The following is a 21,013-nucleotide window of genomic DNA, read 5'->3' on the forward strand; positions in this document are numbered from 1 at the left end:
GTGACAAATGTGGCAGATTAAAACAACGCATAGGTATTATTACAGTTCGGGAGCATAGCAATCGGTCACGGGTCGCGGGGAGCTTATTTTAACTGCTGCCAGGGCCTTGTTGCTTCTGGAAGCCCCAGGGGAGAATGCACCTCTTAACCTGTTCCAGCTTCCAGAGGCACCTGCTTTCCTTCTTGGCCAGTGGTCTCTCCACCTGCAAAGCCAGCAAGGTGGCATCTTCCTCTCTGGCCTCTGCTTCCCTCATCACCCCCCACCCTGTACCCTTGTTTCCTTATCATATTGGTTCTCTAGGGCTACAGTAACCACCACGTACCACAAACCGGCTGGTTTGAGACAAAAGAAGTGCCTTGTCACATGGTTCTGGAGGTTAGAAGTTCAAAACCGGGGACGCCTGGATGGCTCAGTGGTTGAGCATCTGCCTTTGGCTCAGGGTGTGATCCTAGTCCAGGGATTGAGTCCCACATTGGGCTCCCTGCAAGGAGCCTGCTTCTCCCTCTGTCTCTCTGCCTCTCTCTCTGTGCCTCTTATAAACAAACAAACAAATAAATAAATATCTTTTAAAAAAAAGGAAGTTCAAAACTGAAGTGCCCACAGGGCTTTTCTTTGCTTCTTCAGCAGACTTTCCAGCTTCCAGCTTCCAGCTTCCAGGGGTGGCCTTGGGGTCTCTGGCTTGTGGCTGCTTAACTATGCTCTCTGCCTGCATCTTGGTGGAAATGGGCCCACCCACGCAGATAATCCCAAAAAAATCTCTCCATATCCACTAGCCTTAATTTAAACATAGCTGCACATTCTTTTTCTTTTGCCATGGAGCATAACATTCATGAGTTCCAGGGATTAGGATGTGGGTATTTCTTGGGGCTCAGGATTCTGTGTATCACACAGCCTTCTCTCTGAATTCCAGGCTTGAGTTGCCAAAGGCCTCCTGGATGCCCCTCTCTGGATGTTCAATGAGTTGTTTCTAGTATAAGTATATCCCACATGTTACATGGGATATACTGATGCTGAAAATTCTTTTTCAAAATTCAAATTTAGCTTGTGTTTTATTTTTTATTATTTTTAAACTTATTTTGTTTTAAAGATTTTATTTATTTATGAGAGAGAGAGAGACAGAGACAGAGACACAGGCAGAGGGAGAAGCAGGCTCCATGCAGGGAGCCTGACATGGGATTAGATCCACCCTGGGCTGAAGGAGGCACTAAACTGCTGAGCCACCTGGGCTGCCCATTTGTGTTTTTTTTTTTCCTGACAACACAACCATAGAATCAAAATTGTTATCAGGAGGGGCACCTGGGTGGCTCAGGGCATGATCCTGGAGTCCCGGGATCAAGTCCCCCATCAGGCTCCCTGTGTGGAGCCTGCTTCTCCCTCTGCCTGTGTCTCTGCCTCTTTCTCTGTGTGTCTCTCATGAAGAAATAAATAAAATCTCAAAAGAAAAATTGTTACCAGTAAAACTTCCCATCTTGTCACATGCCTTGTTGTTTGCCATCCCTTCCCACCAGATGGAGCCCTGGTCACATGGATGATCACCTTGTCCGCGAGATAGGCAACCTCTAACTTGGCCCCAAGAACTCCCCCCTCCTGATATTCACATGATTCTGGGATGCGTGTGGGCAGGACACCGGGACTGGCTTCTAACAAATACACGGTGAAAGGGGTGGGATGCTGCTTCAAGGATTAGGTTACAAAAAGACTGGTTCTGTCTCGCCCACCCTCTGTGTCTTACTTGCTCTGCGGAGACTGGCTGCCACGTTGGGAACTGCCGGATGGAGAGGTCCAGAGGCGAGGACTGATGCCTCCCACCAGCACCCAGCAGGCTCCTGAGGCCTGCCCACTGCCACTGGGGGAGTTTGGAAGCAGATCTTCCACCTTGAGATAAGAGGGCAGCCTTGTGAGGCACACAGAGCTATAGGTGACCAGCTAGGCCGATTCCTGACCACTGGATAATGGAGAGATAATAAATGTTCACTTTTTAAGCCTCTAAGCTATGGGGTAATCCGTTATGCAACAGTAGATACCCAATACATTTGTTTAGTGCCCTCCTCCCCCCTCACTGGACTATGACATCTCTGAGGACAGGGATGGGTCAGGGCCCAGCCAGGGCATGCTTATGCTGGGTGTTCAAAATCTTCCATTCTGGGGGCATCTGGGAGGCTCAGCGGGGTGACCTGCCTTCGGCTCAGGTCATGATCTCAGGGTCCTGGTCCTGGGACTGAGTGCATCACACTCCCTTCTCAGTGGGGAGTCTGTTTCTCTGCTTGTGCTCTCTCTCTTCTCCCTCAAATAAATAAAATCTTAAGAAAAAATAAAGATGAGGACACTGAGGCGCCTGGCTGGCTCAGTCGGTGGAGCTGGTGACTCTTGAGCCCAGGGCTGTGAATTTGACCCACACATTGGGCATAGAGATTACTTAAAAGAAAAGAAAAAGAAAAAGAAATTTGAGGCTGTAGTAGCAAAGTGGGGGTTTGAACATAGGTTTGTGTGAGCCCAAGGGTAGGGCTCCTGACCACAAGGCCATGCTGCATCAAGGAGCCCCAGTGGATTTATCTGTAGATCTTTTGTAACTCATTAAAAAAAAAAAAAAAGAAGAAGAAGAAGAAGAAGAAGGAAGGCAAGGCCAGGTCCTGGATCCTTAAGTACCATTCAGAGAGTGACACCCTCTTCCCCAATGTCACTTGTCTTCAAGTAGCCCATAGAACTGCAAGGTCTTTGTTGCCAGGTCTTTGGTTTTTATCTCTGCCAGGTCTTTGTTGCCAGGTCTTTGGTTTTTATCTCTCCTACATAAACTCCTTTGGCACGAGGACAAATCAGGGTGAGTGGGAGAAACCTTGTTTTGTAGAAACTCTGCCTCTAAAGGAAGCAGCAATCAGAGGAGGGGCAGCTGCTACAGGGCCCAGAGGCCCCTCCTGCCCTCAGTCAGGTCTGTGCTGGCCCAAAGCCCATCTCTATTCCTAAATAGTGTAGTGGGAAAGAATTCTGAGGCTCTGGGCCAGGCAGTCCCCAATTCCCAATCCTGGTCCCAGTGCTTCCCAGTTGTGTGGGCCTCTCTGGACCTTGGTCTCTTCCTCTGTAAAAGCAGCACAGTAGTGGTTTCTCTTCCTAAGTAGTCATGATTTTGTGGGTGAGGAATTTGGAAAGGGTCCATCTCCGCTCTGTGCACCATGAGCTGAGGTGGCTGGGGCTTGGAGGATCCATTTTCCAGTTGGCTTCTTCACTCACAGGCTGGGAGCTTGGATTCTCTGGAGCCTTCCCACTGCACAGTGCTCTTACAGCTTTAAGAGACTAAGATGGGGCACCTGGGTGGCTCAGTAGTTGAGGTCGTGATCCCTGGGTCCCAGGATCGAGTCCTTCATTGGGGTCCCTGCAGGGAGCCTGCTACGCCCTCTGCCTATGTCTCTGCCTCTCTCCCTGTGTCTCTCATAAATAAAATCCTTAAAAAAAAAAGGAAGCTACTTTTCCTCTTAAAGCTAGATCCAGCACTGGTATAATGTCACTTGTGTCATATCCTGTTGGTCAAAGTAGGCAGGTGTCCTGGCTCAGTCTAAGAGCACCAGGAAGAAACCTGTTGCGTTGCTTTGCTATTACTGCCCCAACAGTCCGCGCCCCCGCCACACTGGGTTTCCACCGCAGAGTCCTGTTGTTCTCCCATCGACCACCAGATGGCGCGCTGGACCTAATAGTAATAATTGCCCTCAGCAGGCGCGCTGACTCAGCCGTGTGCTAAGTGCTTCTGTTCCTTGGTTGAGAGGAGACCTGCAATTTCTTTTTTTCTTTTTAAAAAGATTTTATTTATTCGTGAGAGACACACAGAGAGAGAGAGGCAGAGGGAGAAGCAGGCTCCATGCAGGGAGCCCAATGCGGGACTCGATTCCAGGACTCCAGGATCACACCCCGGGGAAAGGCAGGCGCTAAACTGCTGAGCACCCAGGGATCCCCGAGACCTGCAATTTCTTTGTTACAAAACAAATCTAGGGGCGCCTGGGTGGCTCAGTCTGTTAAGCGTCTGCCTTGGGTTCAAGTCATGATCCCAGATCCCTGGGATGAGCCCCGTGTCTGGACTCCCTGCTCAGGGGACAGTCTGCTTCTCCCTCGAGGTCCCTCTACCGCACCCCCTGCTCCTGCACTCTCTCTCTCTCTCTCTCTCTCTCTAAAGGTGGATAAAGAAAACCTTTAAAAAAACAACAACAACAAATCTAGAAGAGCCCTGGGCTTTTATTGCATCATGTTTGTGGAAGAGAAGTGATCCTTGCCTGATTTGACAGAGAAGACCTATGATTATTTATTCTTAAAAAAGAAAAGAGAGAAAAGAGAAAGAAAAAGAGTATTTGACCACATTATCACTATGGCAACGAATAATCAAGGAAGATAGCCCATCAGAAATGGAGGCTTCTTGGGGAGGTCATTTTTCTTCAAATATTGCAACAATTTCTAAGAGAGTCTTCCAAACTCTTGCTCAAATTCTTCCCAAGGACAGGCTTAAAAGAACAGGGAGCAGAGGAGGTTGGTAATGGAGCCTCCTGGCTGCGCAGCAAACAAGATGGATGTTTTGGGGATGGTCTCAATCTGTCATTTTCTTGAAGCTGGTTCCTCTTTCTTTCTTTCTTCTTTCTTTCTTTCTTTCTTTCTTTCTTTCTTTCTTTCTTTCTTTCTTTCTTTCTCTTTCTTTTTTTTAAGATTTTATTTATTTATTCATAGAGACAGAGAGAGAGAGAGAGAGAGAGAGAGAGAGGCAGAGGGAGAAGCAGGCTCTACACAGGGAGCCTGATGTGGGACTTGATCCTGGGTCTCCAGGATCAGGCCCTGGGCTGCAAGCGGCGCTAAACTGCTGAGCCACCTGGGCTGTCTTCTTCTTCTTCTTCTTCTTCTTCTTCTTCTTCTTCTTCTTCTTCTTCTTCTTCTTCTTCTTCTTCTTCTTCTTCTTCTTCTTTTAAGATTTTATTTATTTACTTGACAAAGAGAGAGAGAGAGAGAGAGAGAGAGCACAAGCAGAGGGAGAGGGAGAAGCAGGCTCCCCACTGAGCAGAGAGCCCTACATGGGGCTCAATTCCAGGAGGCTGGAACCACGATGTGATCCAAAGGCAGATGCTCAACCAACTGAACCACTCAGGTCCCCATCGAAGCTGGTTCTCCCCCCCCCCCCAGATGGATTTTATGATGCAAAATAGTATCTATCCCTCCCACAGCAGCTGCAGGAGAGAAGGAATAGCTCCATCTCTCTCCCACTCCCCACCCCCCTCCCCCCACCTCCGTGTTTAAAAATTATTTTTGCAGTGGACATGAGTGCATCTCAGTCCCTGATAATGTTGATGGGACAATCACTTCCATCTCCTCTCCCATTTACTACCTCATACTAAAGAGGTGAAGAAAGCCGATCCTTTCTTTCCCAGACTCCCTTAGCCGCAGGTAGGCAGTGACCCAGTTCTGGCCACTGAGTGTGCTGGCCACTTTTGGGAAATACGTTTGCTACTGGATAAAAGGGGAGAAGCAAGACAGGAGAGGATTGTCACCATCCCCACGTGCCCACTTTTTGCCTGTTACATGAGAAGGTGGTGCTTGGGGCTTGGCAGCCATAATGTGACCATGAGGCAAGCAAAACAAAACAAAACAAAACAAAACAACCCCAGGAAGGCAAAGGGCAACAAGAGGAGGAATGAGAAGAATCTGGATTCTTGTAAACCCAAGAACCCAGGTTCTTTGACCTGCTAATTAAACCCAGAAGCCTTTCTCCTCCAAAATTTTAATCAAGAAACTAAGAAATATCCTTATCATTTATGCCTGCTGTCAGTTTGGTTTTCTGTAACTTGTAGCCGAAACATCCCTGGCTGATGTTTGATCCCATACTGCCTTCCAAATTGCACTAGAGCAGGGCTCCCAAACTCAAGCATCCACAGAGACCAGGCAGCTGGTGTGAGGAGGAAGAAGTGGGCAGGACAGAGACTCTGACAAGTGGAGGATGTGTGCCCCACGGAAGGGGGAGCCAGGACTCAGTTCCAGCAGAAATGCAGGTTGGTGTGGGGAACTTCTTGATGCAAATATTGTGAATTAAAAATTTAAGAACACGGTATGGCAAGGAAAGCTTGTCTGTGGGCCCAGCTGTGTGTGGCCCACGTACCTGCTGTGTGTGGCTCATCATCGGGGTTTCTGATGCATCCCGAGTAACCAGAAAACCTCAGGACTCTGCAAGGCTCCCTAGACCTGACTCAGTTTGAGGAGGAAACACCCATACTGGGGAGTCTTTTTCCCATCTCCAGCAATTGCAGGTGTCCTTGTGCCCTGGAGAGATCCCTCTGGTCACCATGCAGAGAATAATCTCATGAACAACAGCAGCTAAGGCTTCTGCAGGACTAAGTGCCAGCCTCTGCCCTCTGCCTGAGATTTTATTTATTCATGAGAGACACACAGAGAGAGGCAGAGACATAGGCAGAGGGAGAAGCAGGCTCCCTGTGGGACTCAATCCCAGGACCTTGAGATCACGACTAGAGCTAAAGGCAGATGCTCAACCACTGAGCCATCGGGGGCCCCCAAATGTTGATTCTAACACTAAGTTTTGGGGCAGTTTGGTGTGCAGCAATAGATAAACCAGACACGTATGGAATACTGTTTAGTGCTTACCCACAAAGCCATTCCCCACCCCTCTCCCTTCCTAACAGAACCTAGATTTTGTTCAAGTATAAGCCAGAGCTTCCTTGATCTTAATCAGCCCCACTCTGGTCAGAGGGTACCCATGTAACTCAGTATTGGCCAAAGAGATATAAAAAGAGGTCTGCTGACTAATTCTGGGAGAAGGTGTTGCCACCCTTAATGAGGAGAAATTCCCTGCTTTCTCCTTTCTTTCCCCTGCTTCCTGTCTTTGGACATGGTGTGTGGACATGATGGCTGGAGTGGCTGCAGCCATTTTGTGACAATGAGGAGAGACCAGGAAAATTGCAGACTCTGAAACTGACATTGCTGACCTGCTAGATCAACTCCAACAACTTCCATTGCTTGGCTTTCTTGCTATGTTTGAGCCACTATTAGCTGGAAATTCCCTGATTTTTCCCAGAAAATCTTCTTCATGGTGCGCTGGGCTTCCTTTTTGCCTGGTAATGATTCTCTGCTGTAATTTCACTACCTGTCTCACTGTTCCCTAGCTCTACATAGGGCAGAAACTAGATTTCTACATAGGCAGAAGGTGCTATTCAGAAAAGGGGGAATTTGCCCTTGAGCCCATTGCACACCTTTTTCCTCTTAGCTCTAAGCCAAATCCTTATGTGTGAGCACGGGCTGGGATGAAGAATGGAGAAAAATCAGCTAGCCCATTGCTCTCCCAGGAACTTCTGGGGGAGCAATTTCTCCCTCAATGCATAGGTGGCTTTAATTTTTACGAGTTAGGCAGAAAATGAGCCAGGAATGAAAGAGGTCTCTGTGGCAATTTGTTTTGTTTTTCAACTAGTCTCCATGCCCAGCCTGAGCCCAATGTGGGGCTTGAACTCACGACCCTGAGATCAAGACCTGAGCTGAGATCAAGAGTCGGATGCTTAACAGACTGAGCCACCCAGGGGTCCTTGTGTGGTGGTTTTATAATGTGTCCACCCACTCTTTGATGCTCTTCCTTTCTGGAGGTGGAGCTTAATTCTACTCTCCTCGAGTAGGTTTGGACATGGACGCTCACTTCTAACAGGTGGCAGAAGCTACAGGCGTGTGGCTTTGGAGATCAGGTCATATAAGGCCTTGCGGCCTCCTTGCTGTCCCTCTGCAACCGCTTGCTCTGGAGGAAGCTGGCTGCCATGTCATGAGGATGCTCGAGGATCCTGCAGAGAGGCCAATGTGGTGAGGCCCCGAGGCCTCCAGCCAACAGCCCCTGGGAATGTTCTATTGCAGAAGCTTGTCCTCCAGCCCCATACAAGCCTTCGGATGACAGCAGCCCCAGCCACATCCTGACTGCAACCTCAAGAGAGACCCCGAGCTAGAAGCGTCCAGCCAAGCTGCCTCCAAATTCCTGACCCTCAGAAACTGGGAGATAGTAACTATTTCCTGTTTTAAGCTGCTGGACTTGGGGACAATTTCCAACCCAGCAATAGGTGATCAATACCAACCCTATAGGGTGCCTCATCCTAGTTTCGGGGAATATCCTCTGTTACTTTTGTACATTGGGAGCAGAGTTGATTGTCCCTGGGGGATAGATGACCTGTCATCCTCATTCTGTTAGCTTGTTTTATTATTTTTCACTTTATCTCAAATCATGCCCAAAGAGTCCATACCTGTGCTTCATTTTTTAAAAATACATTTTTAAAGATTTTATTTGTACATGAGAGACACACACATAGAGAGGCAGAGACATAGGCAGAGGGAGAAGTAGGCTCCCTGCAGGGAGCCCGACGTGGGACTCCATCCCAGGTCCCCGGATCATGACATGAGCCAAAGGCAAGTGCTCAACCACTGAGCCACCCAGGTGCCCCAGGGAGGGAATTTTATACAGGATTGGTTGGACTTTTCTCTCACCAAATGTGATTTGTCAGGGCCCAGGATGTCATTGAGGAATGGGAAAGGAAGATTCTAGGTGGTCCATACAGGCATAGAGACCTTCCACTCTGTACCCACCCAGTCTCAGAACTCTCAATTAATTAGTTATGTCAGTGTGCACAACCAGGAGCTGGGGAAGACCCTTTCCATCTGGATCCCTTGGCTAGTGATTGTTGGAAAGGGGACTAGTTCTTTCACTAACTCTACTTCTTCTGGAGAAGAGGGCTGGAGGCAGAAGTGAACTAAACATATTTGGAACCTGGATGGCCAGGATCCCACCATCAGAGGACCGCTGGCTGAAATCCCCGCTAGAACACACCAAGGATCAGGGATCCAGGTGGATTCTCAGCCTTGATTGGAGCTTCTTAGGCTCCAAATTACAAACACACCCCTGTCCTGGGCCTGAAAAGCCAGAGTGGGGATAAGGCTTGTGCTGGGTGAAATGATGCTGGGGCTGTGAGCAGGTGGGGGTACAGTCACTGATGCAGGAGGGAGATGGGGTGCAAATCAGTGACAGGGTAGTCCCAGGTGTGCTGGCTGACTTCTGTTAGCACAGGTGGGGCGTGTTGCCTGACCTCAGACACTCCCCTGTCCCATCATTCAGAGCACAGAGACACCAGCTCAGAATGTTCAACTCACTCTCCTGAGGGTCCCAGTGACAGGTGCACAAGGAGAGGAGCCTACAATGGCAGGGGCTCTCCCTACCCCAGGCATCCACAGAGGCCACTCAGCCCAGGGCCAGCACCCCCAGGGACAAGGGGGTTTCCTCCCCCAGGCCCAGGCCTACCCTGGCTTACTCCATGGTGATCTCAGTAACTGTCCCATGGAGGTCCCTGTGGTCCTGAGGCAGGCACTTTCTAGAATGGCTGAAGCACTTCCTGAGTCTGCTTCTGCATCTAGGTGTCCCCAGGTGGGGCTCAGGCAGTCCAGTTGGGCTGTGAGGGCACCCCCAGGCCCCTGTGCCTCCCTTGAGACATGGAGGGAGGGCCCTCCTGGCACATGGGCCTGTCACCTCCTGGGGACAGGAACTAGCTGAAACACACACACACACACACACACACACAGCCCCAGGACAAGAGGACATGGAGCAGTATCCAGTGGAGAGAGCTACTGAGGGGACAGGCTGAGAGGGACAGGAAGGGCTGATGTCCTGTCCACCACCCACACACTGACACCCACACCCAGACGCAGCCACACTTGGGACAGCAGGAGTGACCCCCCAGCTCTGAGCCAAGAGCGGGGGGAGGCGGAACTCGGGCCTGGGCTGCAGCCCCCACCCCAACCCCGGTGCCACCTCCTTCCTCTCCACACCAGTTCCTGGGCAGCTCCTACACTGGCTGGACCAGCCCAGTCCCGGGTGCCCCCTCAGGGTCCCCTCCCATGTTTAACTCACTCAGAGGGAAAACGGGGAACCTTTTGTCGCCTTAAGCTAAGGGCTCCCAGGCCAGTGCTGAGGGGCCAGTGAGGCCACAGGACAGGGGGGACAGCTGTGGGGGCGATGGGGTGGTGAGGTGGTGGCAAGGAGACCACAGCCTGTTGGACATTTGCTGCCCTGCGCCACCAAGGAGGGAAGCCAGAATCTGGATCTGATGTGCCTGAAAACGGTGCCAAATACTTCAGAGTTTTGGAAATCTCTGGGCGGCCTGAGTGACAGATCCTGGCCTTGGCCTTAGGAGCTGGGTCACTTGTCTCAGCTGCTCCTGGGGAGGCAGGGCTGGTGCTCCCGCCCTCTCTTCCTCCTCCTCCCCTGCCCCCCTTCCCCACCCCCCCCCCCCTCTCCCAGAGGACCTGCCCTCCCCTAGGAGCTGCCCCTCTGCCCCTCAGATTCCTCTTCGGGAATCATCTCCTCCCCCAGGCACGGAGGATGGGCCTTCGGGCCTCAGCGCCACGCTGACACCCACTGCCCAGCCGGGCCCCGGCTCCATCCCAGACCCCAGGCCCTTGAGACCGGGCCGGGGACAGTGGCCCACAGACGCTGGCCAGGAGCAGGTGTCTGGAACCCCGGGGGCCTCACCGCCTGAAAGGACCGTGTGGCAGGGCGGCCTCCCCCTGCTCCAGGGCCGCGGCCGCGCTCACCCCCGCGATCAGCCCCCGGGGAGGCCCCGAGACCCCGTCCCGTCACCGGGGGCCGCGGCGGGCTGGAGGCACCCGCATCTCTGTCCTACCCCCGGGTCGCTCCGCCACCTGCGAGGCGGGGACTGACAGGCGCGGGGAGGCCGGCGGTGAGGCGGGGAGGCCGCCCCGGCGCAGGGAGGGGGGGCAGCGCCCCGGTGCGTCCGCGCGGCTCCGGGCTCCCCTAGCGGCACCTGGGGGGCTGCCCCCGCCGCGCCCAGCCTTCCTGCCCCGGGCGGACTCCGAGCCGTGGGCCCCGGCGCCCGCGCGCCCCTTCTTTTGCCGGGGCGCGGCCGCCTGGTCGTGGGCGCGCGAGTCCGGAGTGACGGCCCTTCCGCCGCGGCCTCCCCCCGCCTCCCGCTCCGCGTCCGCCCGAGCCCCACGGGAAGGGGCCGGCGCCCGCCTCGCCCACCTCCCTGCACGCCCGCGGCCCGCGCCCCGGCTCCCCGCGCTGCGCCGCCCGCACGGCCCCCCGCAGCCAGCAGCGCCAGGACCTCGCCCAGCCCGCCTCGGGCGCCGCCGCCCTCCCGCCTTGGCGGCCGCCTTCCCGGGCCTCCCGCGCGGCCAGCAGGCCACGAGCTCCAGGAGGTGCCCCTCGCCGTCCGCCCAGCCCTCGGGAGGCCACGCGGCGCCCTCTCGCCCCGGGAGCGGAGCGCGGCCGGGCGCGGCCAGGGAGCAGAGGACTCCCGCAGGCTCCCGTCGCGCGTGGCCTCCCGCAGCGCCACGGCGTCCACCCGGCGGCCTGCGTCCTCCACCTGCACGCGGGCTCCCCCGCCGTCCCGGGCCATGACGCGGAGGACCTCGGGGGGCGCATCCGTCCGCTCTGTCTCTGCTCCAGCCCAGGACCTCCATCACCGCCGCGATCTTCTGCAGCTCCTCCCGGGCCGATGGGTCCGACGGGTCCGTGGAGGCCACGATGGCCACGAACTCGGGGTGCTCCAGCCCCTCGTCGCCGGGCTCCCCGTGTGGCCGCGGCGGGCCGTCCGCAGCGTCGCCGTCGGCGGGCTCCTGTCCCCCGCGGCTCGCACGCCAAGCAGGGCCGCCAGGTCCGGGACGGCCTCCCGCCCCGGGGCTCCTGCTCGGCTCCGTGGGTCACCGTCCCCAGGGCCAGGAACTCGCGGGGCCCCTCTCCTGCGCGCTCGGCAGGGCCCACTCCTTCCTGCTCAGCTCCTGGGCGGCCTCGTGCAGCGCGGCGGACAGCGCGCTCGGAGCCTCGGCGGCGCTCTCGCTCGGGTCGCCCTGCTCCGGCCCCTGCAGCACGACCCCCAGGCTGCCCTGGGCAGAGGCGTCCGAGGCGTCCGACTCCCGCCTGGCGTCCGTGGGCCGCCCTCCCCGCTCGGCCTGCCTGCCCCCCTGGGACCCCCTGCTGCCTCTGCCTCTGTTTCTGCGCCCCCGGCGGCCCCTCCTCGCAGGGGACCAGCCTTCCTGGCGGCGGGCTCTGCGCCCTGGGCCCGGGTCTCCGAGGAGGCCGAGGCTGCAGACGGGACACTGTCCCCGGGGCCCCCGGGCCCTGCGGCCTGCCGGGGCTCCTCATCCAGCAGGAGGCGTCTCATCTGCCTCAGGACTCCTGTGTCCTCGGCCGGGTCCTGACACACAACCCTCCGGACGCCGTCGGTGCCCGGGATCTCCCTGGGGACGCGCGCGGGTTGATGTCCTCCACAAACTCCACCAGGGCAGCCTTGGCCTTGTGGTCTGTCGCCGCCCGGGTGTTCCACAGCCTGAAGGTGCCCAGGGGCAGGAAGGCCGGCTGCAAGAGGCTTCGATGGCTGCCCTCTCCAGGCCGTCTGGGATGCCGGTGACAGCAGGTCCGGTGCGCGTCCACATGCAGCCCCTGGCACCAGTCCCGCAACAGGCTGGTGGCCATGGTGAGGCTGCCCTCTGGCGCCGATCGCAGGGCAGGGGGGATCTGGGGCGGACGTGGGCTGCGGTGCCGGGTGCAAGTCCTGCCCTGGAACAGCCGCAGTCTTGGGATCAGGTTCAGGTGAATGTGGCAGGTGGGGCTACGGATTCAGGGCCTCTGCTGCCTCTAGCCCGCTGAGGCTGAAGCAGCAGCCTGTCCTGATGCCCCCTCTCCTGGGCTGTTGGAGAATCCGCAGGGGGCTTACATATCTGCTTGCTGGTTTGGCCTGGGTTGGCTGGTCTGGCTTTCAGCCAGGTTGAAGTCCCAGGGAGCAACAGCTCTCCTTTCCACCCCCACTGCCTCCAACTGCTGGGCAATCCTGGTGTGGATCACTAGTCTCCCGCTCTAGCCAAGTGTGAACATGCACCCCCTTCTTCATCCTGGCGGTTTCTCTCTGCCAACCCTAGTGTAGGAAGCAGGCTTAGGCTGGGTGCTGGCATCCTTCTTCCCCCCATTGGCTATTCGATTTCCATGGCAACCCTTTTGAGACTGTTGCCAGGGGCTGAACATTTGAAGGAGCTCACTGGGACCTTTCCAGTGATTCAAGGAGGCAGATCTCACCCAGAGAACTAGGTCTCAGTAACCTAGGACCAATCCCAGGAAAGCAGGCTTTAGTGGGGGGTTACTCTGTGATCTGAGATGAGTTTATGTTTAGGGCCAGGGGGTCTGGATTGAAGCTGAAGCTGAAGCTGGGTGTGGGGGGTGCAAGTGGCAGGTCCATGTCCAGGCAGGGCTATGTGGCCAGAGGTGGCTGGATGAAACCCAGGCTGAGCAGACCTCACCCTGTGGGCCTGGCCTGCTGGGTGCTGGTGCACCACCCCTGTCGAGGTCCCACAGACTTCTGAGCAGCCACTGCTACCAGGACCACGGTCGGGATTTCTCTGTAGTACAGAGTAGGTATGGGGCCCAGAGGTGGTGATTGCCCACAGGAGGGCCTTTGGGCTTTCAGAGAATTCTCTAGGACACCACAAATGATCATATCCTAGTGACCCCCAGGAGGTCACTCTAATGATATCTCCAGTGCTGCGTTGACACTCGAAGTGCTGCCTGACTACGTTTCAGGGCTGCAGCCTGTGATGTCTCCAGAACGGTCCCCTCCTGCCCCAGGCCTGTCCTCCCCTCCTTTCGCAATCTGGGCACATGGGTAGTGAGCCAGTCCCAGGCCACAGGATGAGTCTTGGGTAACAATGTTCTTCCTCTCCTTCCCTCTGGGCAAAATATCAGAGGGGAAATCAGTGATTTAACTATCTTTCCTTTTTTTTTTTTTTTAAGATTTTATTTATTTGAAGAGAGAGAGAGAGAAAGAGAGAGAAAACATGAGCAGGTGGGGGGAGGTGGAGAGGGAGAAGCAGGCTCCCCACTGAGCAGGGAGCCAGATGTGAGGCTCGATCCCAGGACACTGAGATCATGACCTGAACTGAAGGCAGATGCTCAACTAACTGAGCCACCCAGGTGCCCCTTAACTATCTTTCTTTCTTAAGATTTTATTTATTTATTTGAAAGAGAGAGAGAGAGAGAGAGAGAGAGGGAGAGAGAGAGAGAGAGAGAGAGAGAGAGAGAGAGAGAGAAAGAGAAACAAGCAGGGGGAGTGGCAGGCAGAGTGAGAGGGAGAACTGAACAGGGAACCTGACTCAGGGCTTGATCCCAGGACCCTGGGATCATGACCTGAGCCAATGCAGATGCTTACCCGACTGAGACACCCGGGTGCCCCAGAATCATGATTTCTTTCTCCTCAGGCTACCTAGTGGCTGAGCTACCAGGCTGCCCAAACATGGGTCTGTCCTGCAAACACTACAACTGACAACTTGCCTGCCCATGGGTCTGGGGGAGGGGCAAGGGCAAGGCATGGGTGGGAGGGTTAGTGGTGCCCCCCCAGGAACCACCTGGTCATAGGCAGGGGAGGAGGGCTCTCCAAAGAAAATGGAGGTGAACCAGGTAGGAGATGGAGGTGGACACTGGGCCAGAAAAGCTGGAAATTCTGTCCCAAGGGGATGAAGGACAGTAGTGAGCTTCACTGTACTTGGACTGGGGAGAGCCCAAAAGGGAGGATGGGACCTCTCCTTGCCTGTGAGTGTTTTGGGGGAGAATCTCTGATTCCTGGTTGAGTGAAGAGTATTCACCCATTTAGGTGCTCGCTGAAGTCACCCCCACCCCAGGGAGTTCATTCATTCAATGTTTCTCTAATATGTATTCTCGGCCCCATCTGTGCAGGTCGCTGGGGACCTGTTGAGTGAGGTAGGCCGTGGATCCTGAAGCTCAGAACTATGGTCACACAGGGTTGTGAGCATTAGCAGGGAAAGGCCTGGATTTTCAGGGACTGTGGGTCAAAAGAGCTGGAGCTGATTCTGGATCAGGGAACGGCAGCTCCCTCCCCAGAACTGCTGGGGGTCTCCTGGGTGAGGGTCACTGCTCTCTCTCCTGCAGCAGATGAGCCAGAAGGGGGGAGGTGACCCTCTGTGGGGTAGAAGTGCTTTCCAGGTGGTTGATATGCAAAGGCTCCAGTGGCCGGCTGGAGAACGGGATATCTGAAATGCTCAGGGTAGTGGAGTGTGGCTGAGTGGGGGAAATGTCAGGGCCAGGCCCACGAGGATTTGTGGAGGTGACCAGAAGGCTTTGTAGGGTTACCAGAGCTGCAAGCTTCTCTACAGTTTGGGTTGCTGTGTGACACCGGGAAAGTTAAACAACATCTCTGAGCCTCACGTTCCTCCTTTTTAAGCTACTCGAAGCTGCTGCGTGGAGTTAGACGCGTGGAGGCTGTGTAGACCAGTGCTAGGGTGCAGGCGGGCTTTAGGCAGTGGTCACTGTCCTATAATCGCTCTGCAAGAGGGATTTGCTGGATCAGCGCGCCCTCTGGTGGGCACATGGCGGCAGTTCAGGGAAGAAAGCTGAAACCAGGGGGTTTAGAGGTCCTTCCTCCCTCCTTTCTTTCTTAAAGATTTTATTTATTTATTCATGAGAGACACCGAGAGAGGAAGAGACACAGGCAGAGGGAGAAGCAGGCTCCGTGCAGGGAGCCCGACGCGGGACTCGATCCCAGGTCTCCAGGATCACGCCCTGGGCTGAAGGCGGCGCTAAACCGCTGGGCCTCTCTGCTTTCTTTCCGATCTTCCTTCCACACGCACCCTCACAGGACCTGCTCCTGCCTGGCTGGAGGCCCAGCGATGACGGAGGCCGCCCAGGCCCCGCCCTCCTGGGGTTCACAGTCCAGTGGGCTCTGGGGAGGGGGGGACCCAGGAATCCCCGCCCTCCCAGTCGCGCGCCCCAGGCTGGAAAGATGCCCGGGAGGACGCGAGGAAGGGGGGGGGGGGCGGCGGTGAAGCGCTTGTGCTTTCTCCCCGAGGGTAGGGGAGCCACAGAGAGGTTTAGAGCAGGGGAGAGGCAGGGTCAGGTTTGTGACGTCCTGTGGAGGATGAATGGCAGATGGATGAATCTCTGAAGGCGGGAGTATGGACCCAGAGAGGGGATTTGTGGGGGGGGGGGGGCGGGAGGGAGGCCCCAGTCTGCTAATCCTTGCATTCAGAGATCATTCCCAGTCTGCTAATCAGTCCCATGGGGCTCCCCAGCACAGGCCTCCAGATCTGGCCCAGGTCTCCAGTCCCCAAGCAGAGCTCCTGCTGGTGGTGGGGCCTCTACAGCCCAAGGGTCCCTGTGCCCTGCTCCCCCAGGGCCAGTCAGGCAGGCCACTTGGGGCAGGCTCTGTCTCCACTTGGGCAGAAAGACCTTACAGCTCCTACAGGGGGTGAGAGGTAGGGGACACTGGGTCTCTGGATGCATGTCTAGGGGTCTCCCCATAGGGCCAGTGCTTTTGTTCACATGCCTGTAGATGTGGGTGTGGGTGCTTCTTCACGGGGCTGAGGGGGATGGAGCCAGTGCTGTGTGTGACGATGACTGCATCCCTCTGCGGGTATGAGTGGGACGGTCTCTCGGTGTTGGTGAATGGGTTTCTGTGTGTCTCCTGGTGTGTGTGTGTGTGCATGTGTGCGGAGGGGGGAATAGAGTGGTTCAGTCCAAGTGTGTGTCAGTTAGCCTCTATGGGTACCAGCGTGTGTGTGAGCAAGTGTGTGTGATGTCTGTTAGAGGTGAGTGTGTGTGTGAGGTGTTTTTGTGAGTGTATCGGTCTGTGTGTGTGAGTTAGTGGTGTTGGTGTGATTATGACGTGAGCTGGCAGGAGCCCAATGGCACACCTTGAACTGAGCAAACCTCCAGCACCAGTCCCTTCAGTTCCCAGGCGGTGAGTTAGATCTAATCCTTGAACCTGAGACCGCAGTGCCCAGCCTGGGCCTCCGTCCCTCAACTCTCTCCCTGCTCTTGGGGAAGTTCCAGGTCCTACAATGGCAGGAAGCAAAGAGTGGGGGCTCCCAGCACAGTAGACAAAGCTCTCCTGCTCCCCAAGAGCAAGGAGGGGGTGTCAGCTTCCTTGAGCTGTGGCACCTGTGTTCCCCACCTCTTCCATCTTCCTGAAGCCTCTAAGAGAACACAATCCTCATTTTTAGGCACCTAAATGGCACTTAGAGGTAAGTAGCCAGGAGCAGTGCAGGGTTAGGGAGTGAGGGGTGGGAGTGTAGGCAGCCCCACTCCAAATAACCCCCTCTATCTACTTCAACTGTCCCCATATCTGTCAACCCCTTCGCCCATAGTCACCCCCACCAGGGGACCAGGAATGTCTCCGGAGGTCCCCCTCGTGGGACAGCCAGGCAGACCGTCTCCCCTTCACATCTGCATTCTGTTGTTCTCTTTGAGCATGTCCTGGGGATTAAAAAAAAGAGATGTGTAAATTTATTTGTAGTCTGAGAACAATGAGCCACCATTTGCACTCACTAAACAGACAAATCTTTGAAGACAGGGTAATGTCCAGTTTTGGGGAGAGGGGTTGGGGGGCACAGGAATCCTCAAATGCTAACGGTGGGAGTGTGGACGGGCACGGTCATTGCACAAGGTGACTTGCAGGGCGTGGAAGAGTTTGCAATACACAGACCCTACCTCCTGGTAGCCGGGCTTCTGGGATGCATGCCAGGGACAGTCTCATTTGGCACAAAAGGATGGTGTGAGGTGTGGATCGTGGCCTCTTTTGCGGCATGTGGGGAGAGGAAGAGATGGAGACAGATGTGTGCCAGTTACTTCTTTTTCTTTTTAAGGTTTATTTATTTATTTGAGAGAGAAAGAGAGAGAGAGAGAGAGAGAGAGAGAGTGAGCACCCATGAGCAGGGGAGGAACAGAGAGAGAGGGAAACAAGCGGACAGTGCGCTGAGTTGGGAGCTTGGTGGGGGTTGGGGGACTGTATCCCAGGACCCTGAGATCATGACCTGAGCCAAAATCAAGAGTCAGATGCTTAACCGACTGGGCCACCCAGGTGCCCATGTGCCAGTTACTTCTGCCATGCACCGAACGACCCCCAATTTAGTGGCATAAAACATCTGTTTATGCTTATGGATTCCGTGGTCAACAATTATAAAAGGGCACAGTGGGAACAGCTTCTCTCAGCTCTACGATCGATGTCTGGGGCTTTAGCTGAGGTGACTCCAATGTCAAAGGTCTGGAAACACCTGGGAGCTTCATCGTTCATGTGTCCAGTGGCTGGTTTGGGGTGACTTGAAGACTCCTAGCAGGTGCTATTAACTTTCGTGCCCATATATGGTCTGTCCATGTGACTTGGGCTTTCTCACAGCACACAGCTGAGTTTGAAGCAAAAGCCTTTTATTGCTGGCTTTGGAAACCCAGGACATCACTCCTGCCACACTTAATCGGAGGGGGCAGTCCCAAGCTTGCCCAAGTTCAGATTCAAGGAAAGAGGATGTGGACCCCACCTAGAGAGGGGACACAGAACTTGCAGCCATGCTTTATTTTATTTGAAATATTTTTTTATTTATTTGAGGTTGAGAGGGAGAACATGCGGGGAGAGGGAGAAGCAGACTTCTTGCTGGGCAGGGTGCTGGATGCAGGGTGATCCCAGGACCCTGAGATCACGACCTGAGCCGAAGGCAGTTGCTTAACCAACTGAACCACCCAGGCACCCCTGCAGCCTTGTTTTAAAACTGTAATGTGCAGTTTGCAAGAACGCATGAGAATGAAAGGACATGGGAAAAATAGAAAGTGGAAAGAGTTGCCCAGGGACAAGAAAGAATAGGGGCCGAGGATCCAAGGGCATTTTAGGGACCCGGAGGCAGGAGGAGTCCACAGCTCCTTGGGTATAAACATCCTGAGAGGCAAGCAGGCTACCATGATCCAGACACCAGCGAGTTAAATGTGTGTTGGTTTTTTTTTTTTTTTTCTTTCCTTTTTTTGGTGGAGGATGCTCTGATATGGTTTCCCTGGCAACGAGGCTGGAGAGAGGGGAGCAGAAAGATAGTGGGGTGGGACAAACCCAGAAATGCACTTCACTTCTGTGATTCCATTATAACTCGCTGCAGAAAAACAGCCCCCCCCAAATCTTTTCTTTATTTGGAGAGCCCCCAGGAACATTGTGTGGTATCTAACATAGCGGTTCTCAAACCATTTGGTCTCAGGACCTCTTAAATGATTGAAAATGATCAAGGGCCTCCCGAGGAGCATTTGTTGATGTGGGTTCTGTCTGTTGATATATCCCGTATTAGGAATTTCCACTGAGAAATTAAAAGAATGTTTATTTACGAACTCTTTTTTAGAATAGCAATAGTATCTTTGTTACGTGTCCCTATAAAGAACATATTTTATTAAAATAGCAATATTTTTCCCAAACAAAATAATTGCTACGTTCTTGCAAATCTCCTTCATATGGGACTCAACAGGAGAGGCTGGATCCTCGCACCTGCTTCTGCGCTCAATATCGCACCCCATGTAGCCTCTGGACAATTCCACTGAGCACTTGTGAGAGAATGAGAGTGGAAAAGGCAAATAATGTGTTAGCACTTTTATGAAAACAAGTTTGATCTCATGAACCCCCTGAAATGCTTCTGGGAACCCCTAGGTGTTCCTGGACCACACTTTGAGAACCCCTGCCCTAATGGTGGTATTACTACTTAAGCAGGCTCAGGTTTTTGTTTTGTTTTTCCCAAACATGGGGAGGTGGGAGAGAATTATGCAAAACGTTTAATATGCTGTTCTCCTCCAGCTGTTTCTATGGAAACTGTGGAGGCAGTAGCCAGGGCTAGGCAGGACATTTGGGTTTCCCAGTGACCTGCCTGGCTGCTGCCCATTTGATCTTCTGTCCACTTGGCTCAGAGTTCAGGCTTACTTTGATTCTGTGTCCTGGAGCTTCAGCAATGCTGTAGGGACCTGCAGCATCTTGGATGCCACAGTCTTCTGGAAGTTTCTGAGCGTCTCTAATTCTTTACTTATTTTTTGGGACCATGCCCCCACCCACTTGGCCCCATTTCCACCCCATCAGAAGAGAAATGAATGGGGACCACCCCCGAGGGACAGAGCAACCAGAAAGTAGAATGAAGAGGACAGATTGTCATACCTGTGGTTCATAACTAAATGTGGATTTAGAGGAGGGGAAGCCAGATGGAATTATTTAGGAAGGATGGGGTGGGGGAGCCTAAAATGAAAGCAGGCTTAGTCATTGGTGATAAAAACAATGTTTAGGGGTGCCTGGGTGGCTCAGTTGGTTAAGTGTCTGCCTTCATGATCTCAGGATCCTGGGATTGAATCCTGCATCTGGTTCTCTGTCCCTCTCCCTCTGCTCTCTCCCTTTGCTCTCTCTCTCTCTCTCTCATACTCTCTCAAATAGATAAACAAAATCTTAAAAAAAAACCCACCATGTTTAAAAAGATGCGTTGTGTTTGTATGTAAAGCAAGGTTAGGTTCTGAGCTCAGATCATTGTAAATCGATCCATCACAGACGTGAATGCCTGGTGAGAGACCTGAAGGCCATGGAAGATGTGTAAGGATTCACAGTTCAGGGCTGTTCATGGGCATCCCTCTCACCTAGCATCCCTGGGTGGCCCGCTGAACACTGGTGGTGCCCTGATCGTGTTTGCCAACTGCCCCTCCCAAGGCGGCTAGGTAACATTTACAGCTTCTTTGTTGGAAGTAGAAAGAGGCTCCTGCTCTGAACCAACTATTGTAAAAACTACGCCTTCAGTTCCTCAAATGGTTAAGCAGAGAATTACCCCATGACCCAGAGATACTGCTTGGTATCTCTCAAGAGAAATGAAAACACAGCTTCACACAGAAATTTGTGCATGAATGTTCACAGCAACATTATTATAATAGCCCAAATACGGAAGGAACCCAAATGTCTATCCACTCATGAATGGATACACAAAATGAGGTATATTCACACTATGGAATAGTATTCAGCCATAAAAAGGAACAAAGCATGGGCACACGCCACAATGTAGATGAACCTTGAAAACATCATGCTAAGTGAAAGAAGTCAGTCACAAGAGACCATCTATTGTATGATCTCATTTATAGGAAATGTTCAGGCAAGTCCATGGGAACAGGAAGTAGTTTAGTGATTGCCAGGGGCTGGTGGGGACCAGGTGGCAATGGCTAAAGGGGTACAAGGTT

General features: G+C 53.9%; 2 protein-coding genes across 2 annotated transcripts in view; both read right to left on the reverse strand.

The window, feature by feature from the left end:
* Positions 1-10,626: 10,626 nt before the first annotated feature.
* Positions 10,627-12,899, reverse strand: PNMA8B (PNMA family member 8B). The gene is given in 7 exon segments (XM_072783968.1): positions 10,627-11,237; positions 11,240-11,451; positions 11,453-12,029; positions 12,032-12,265; positions 12,268-12,375; positions 12,378-12,424; positions 12,426-12,899. Coding segments are annotated over 7 exon segments (1,848 nt in total). The 5' UTR covers positions 12,485-12,899.
* A 2,519-nt stretch (positions 12,900-15,418) lies between these two features.
* The window catches only part of PNMA8C (PNMA family member 8C), a 34,422-nt gene continuing 28,827 nt past the window's right edge, over positions 15,419-21,013 (reverse strand). Inside the window, exon 2 of the mRNA XM_072773933.1 lies at positions 15,419-17,266. The gene's annotated coding sequence lies outside the window, so the exon portion shown is untranslated. The remainder of the gene's footprint in view (positions 17,267-21,013) is intronic.

The sequence above is a fragment of the Canis lupus genome, chromosome 1 (assembly GCF_048164855.1).
Source record: "Canis lupus baileyi chromosome 1, mCanLup2.hap1, whole genome shotgun sequence".
In the NCBI taxonomy this organism is placed as follows: Eukaryota; Metazoa; Chordata; class Mammalia; order Carnivora; family Canidae; genus Canis; species Canis lupus.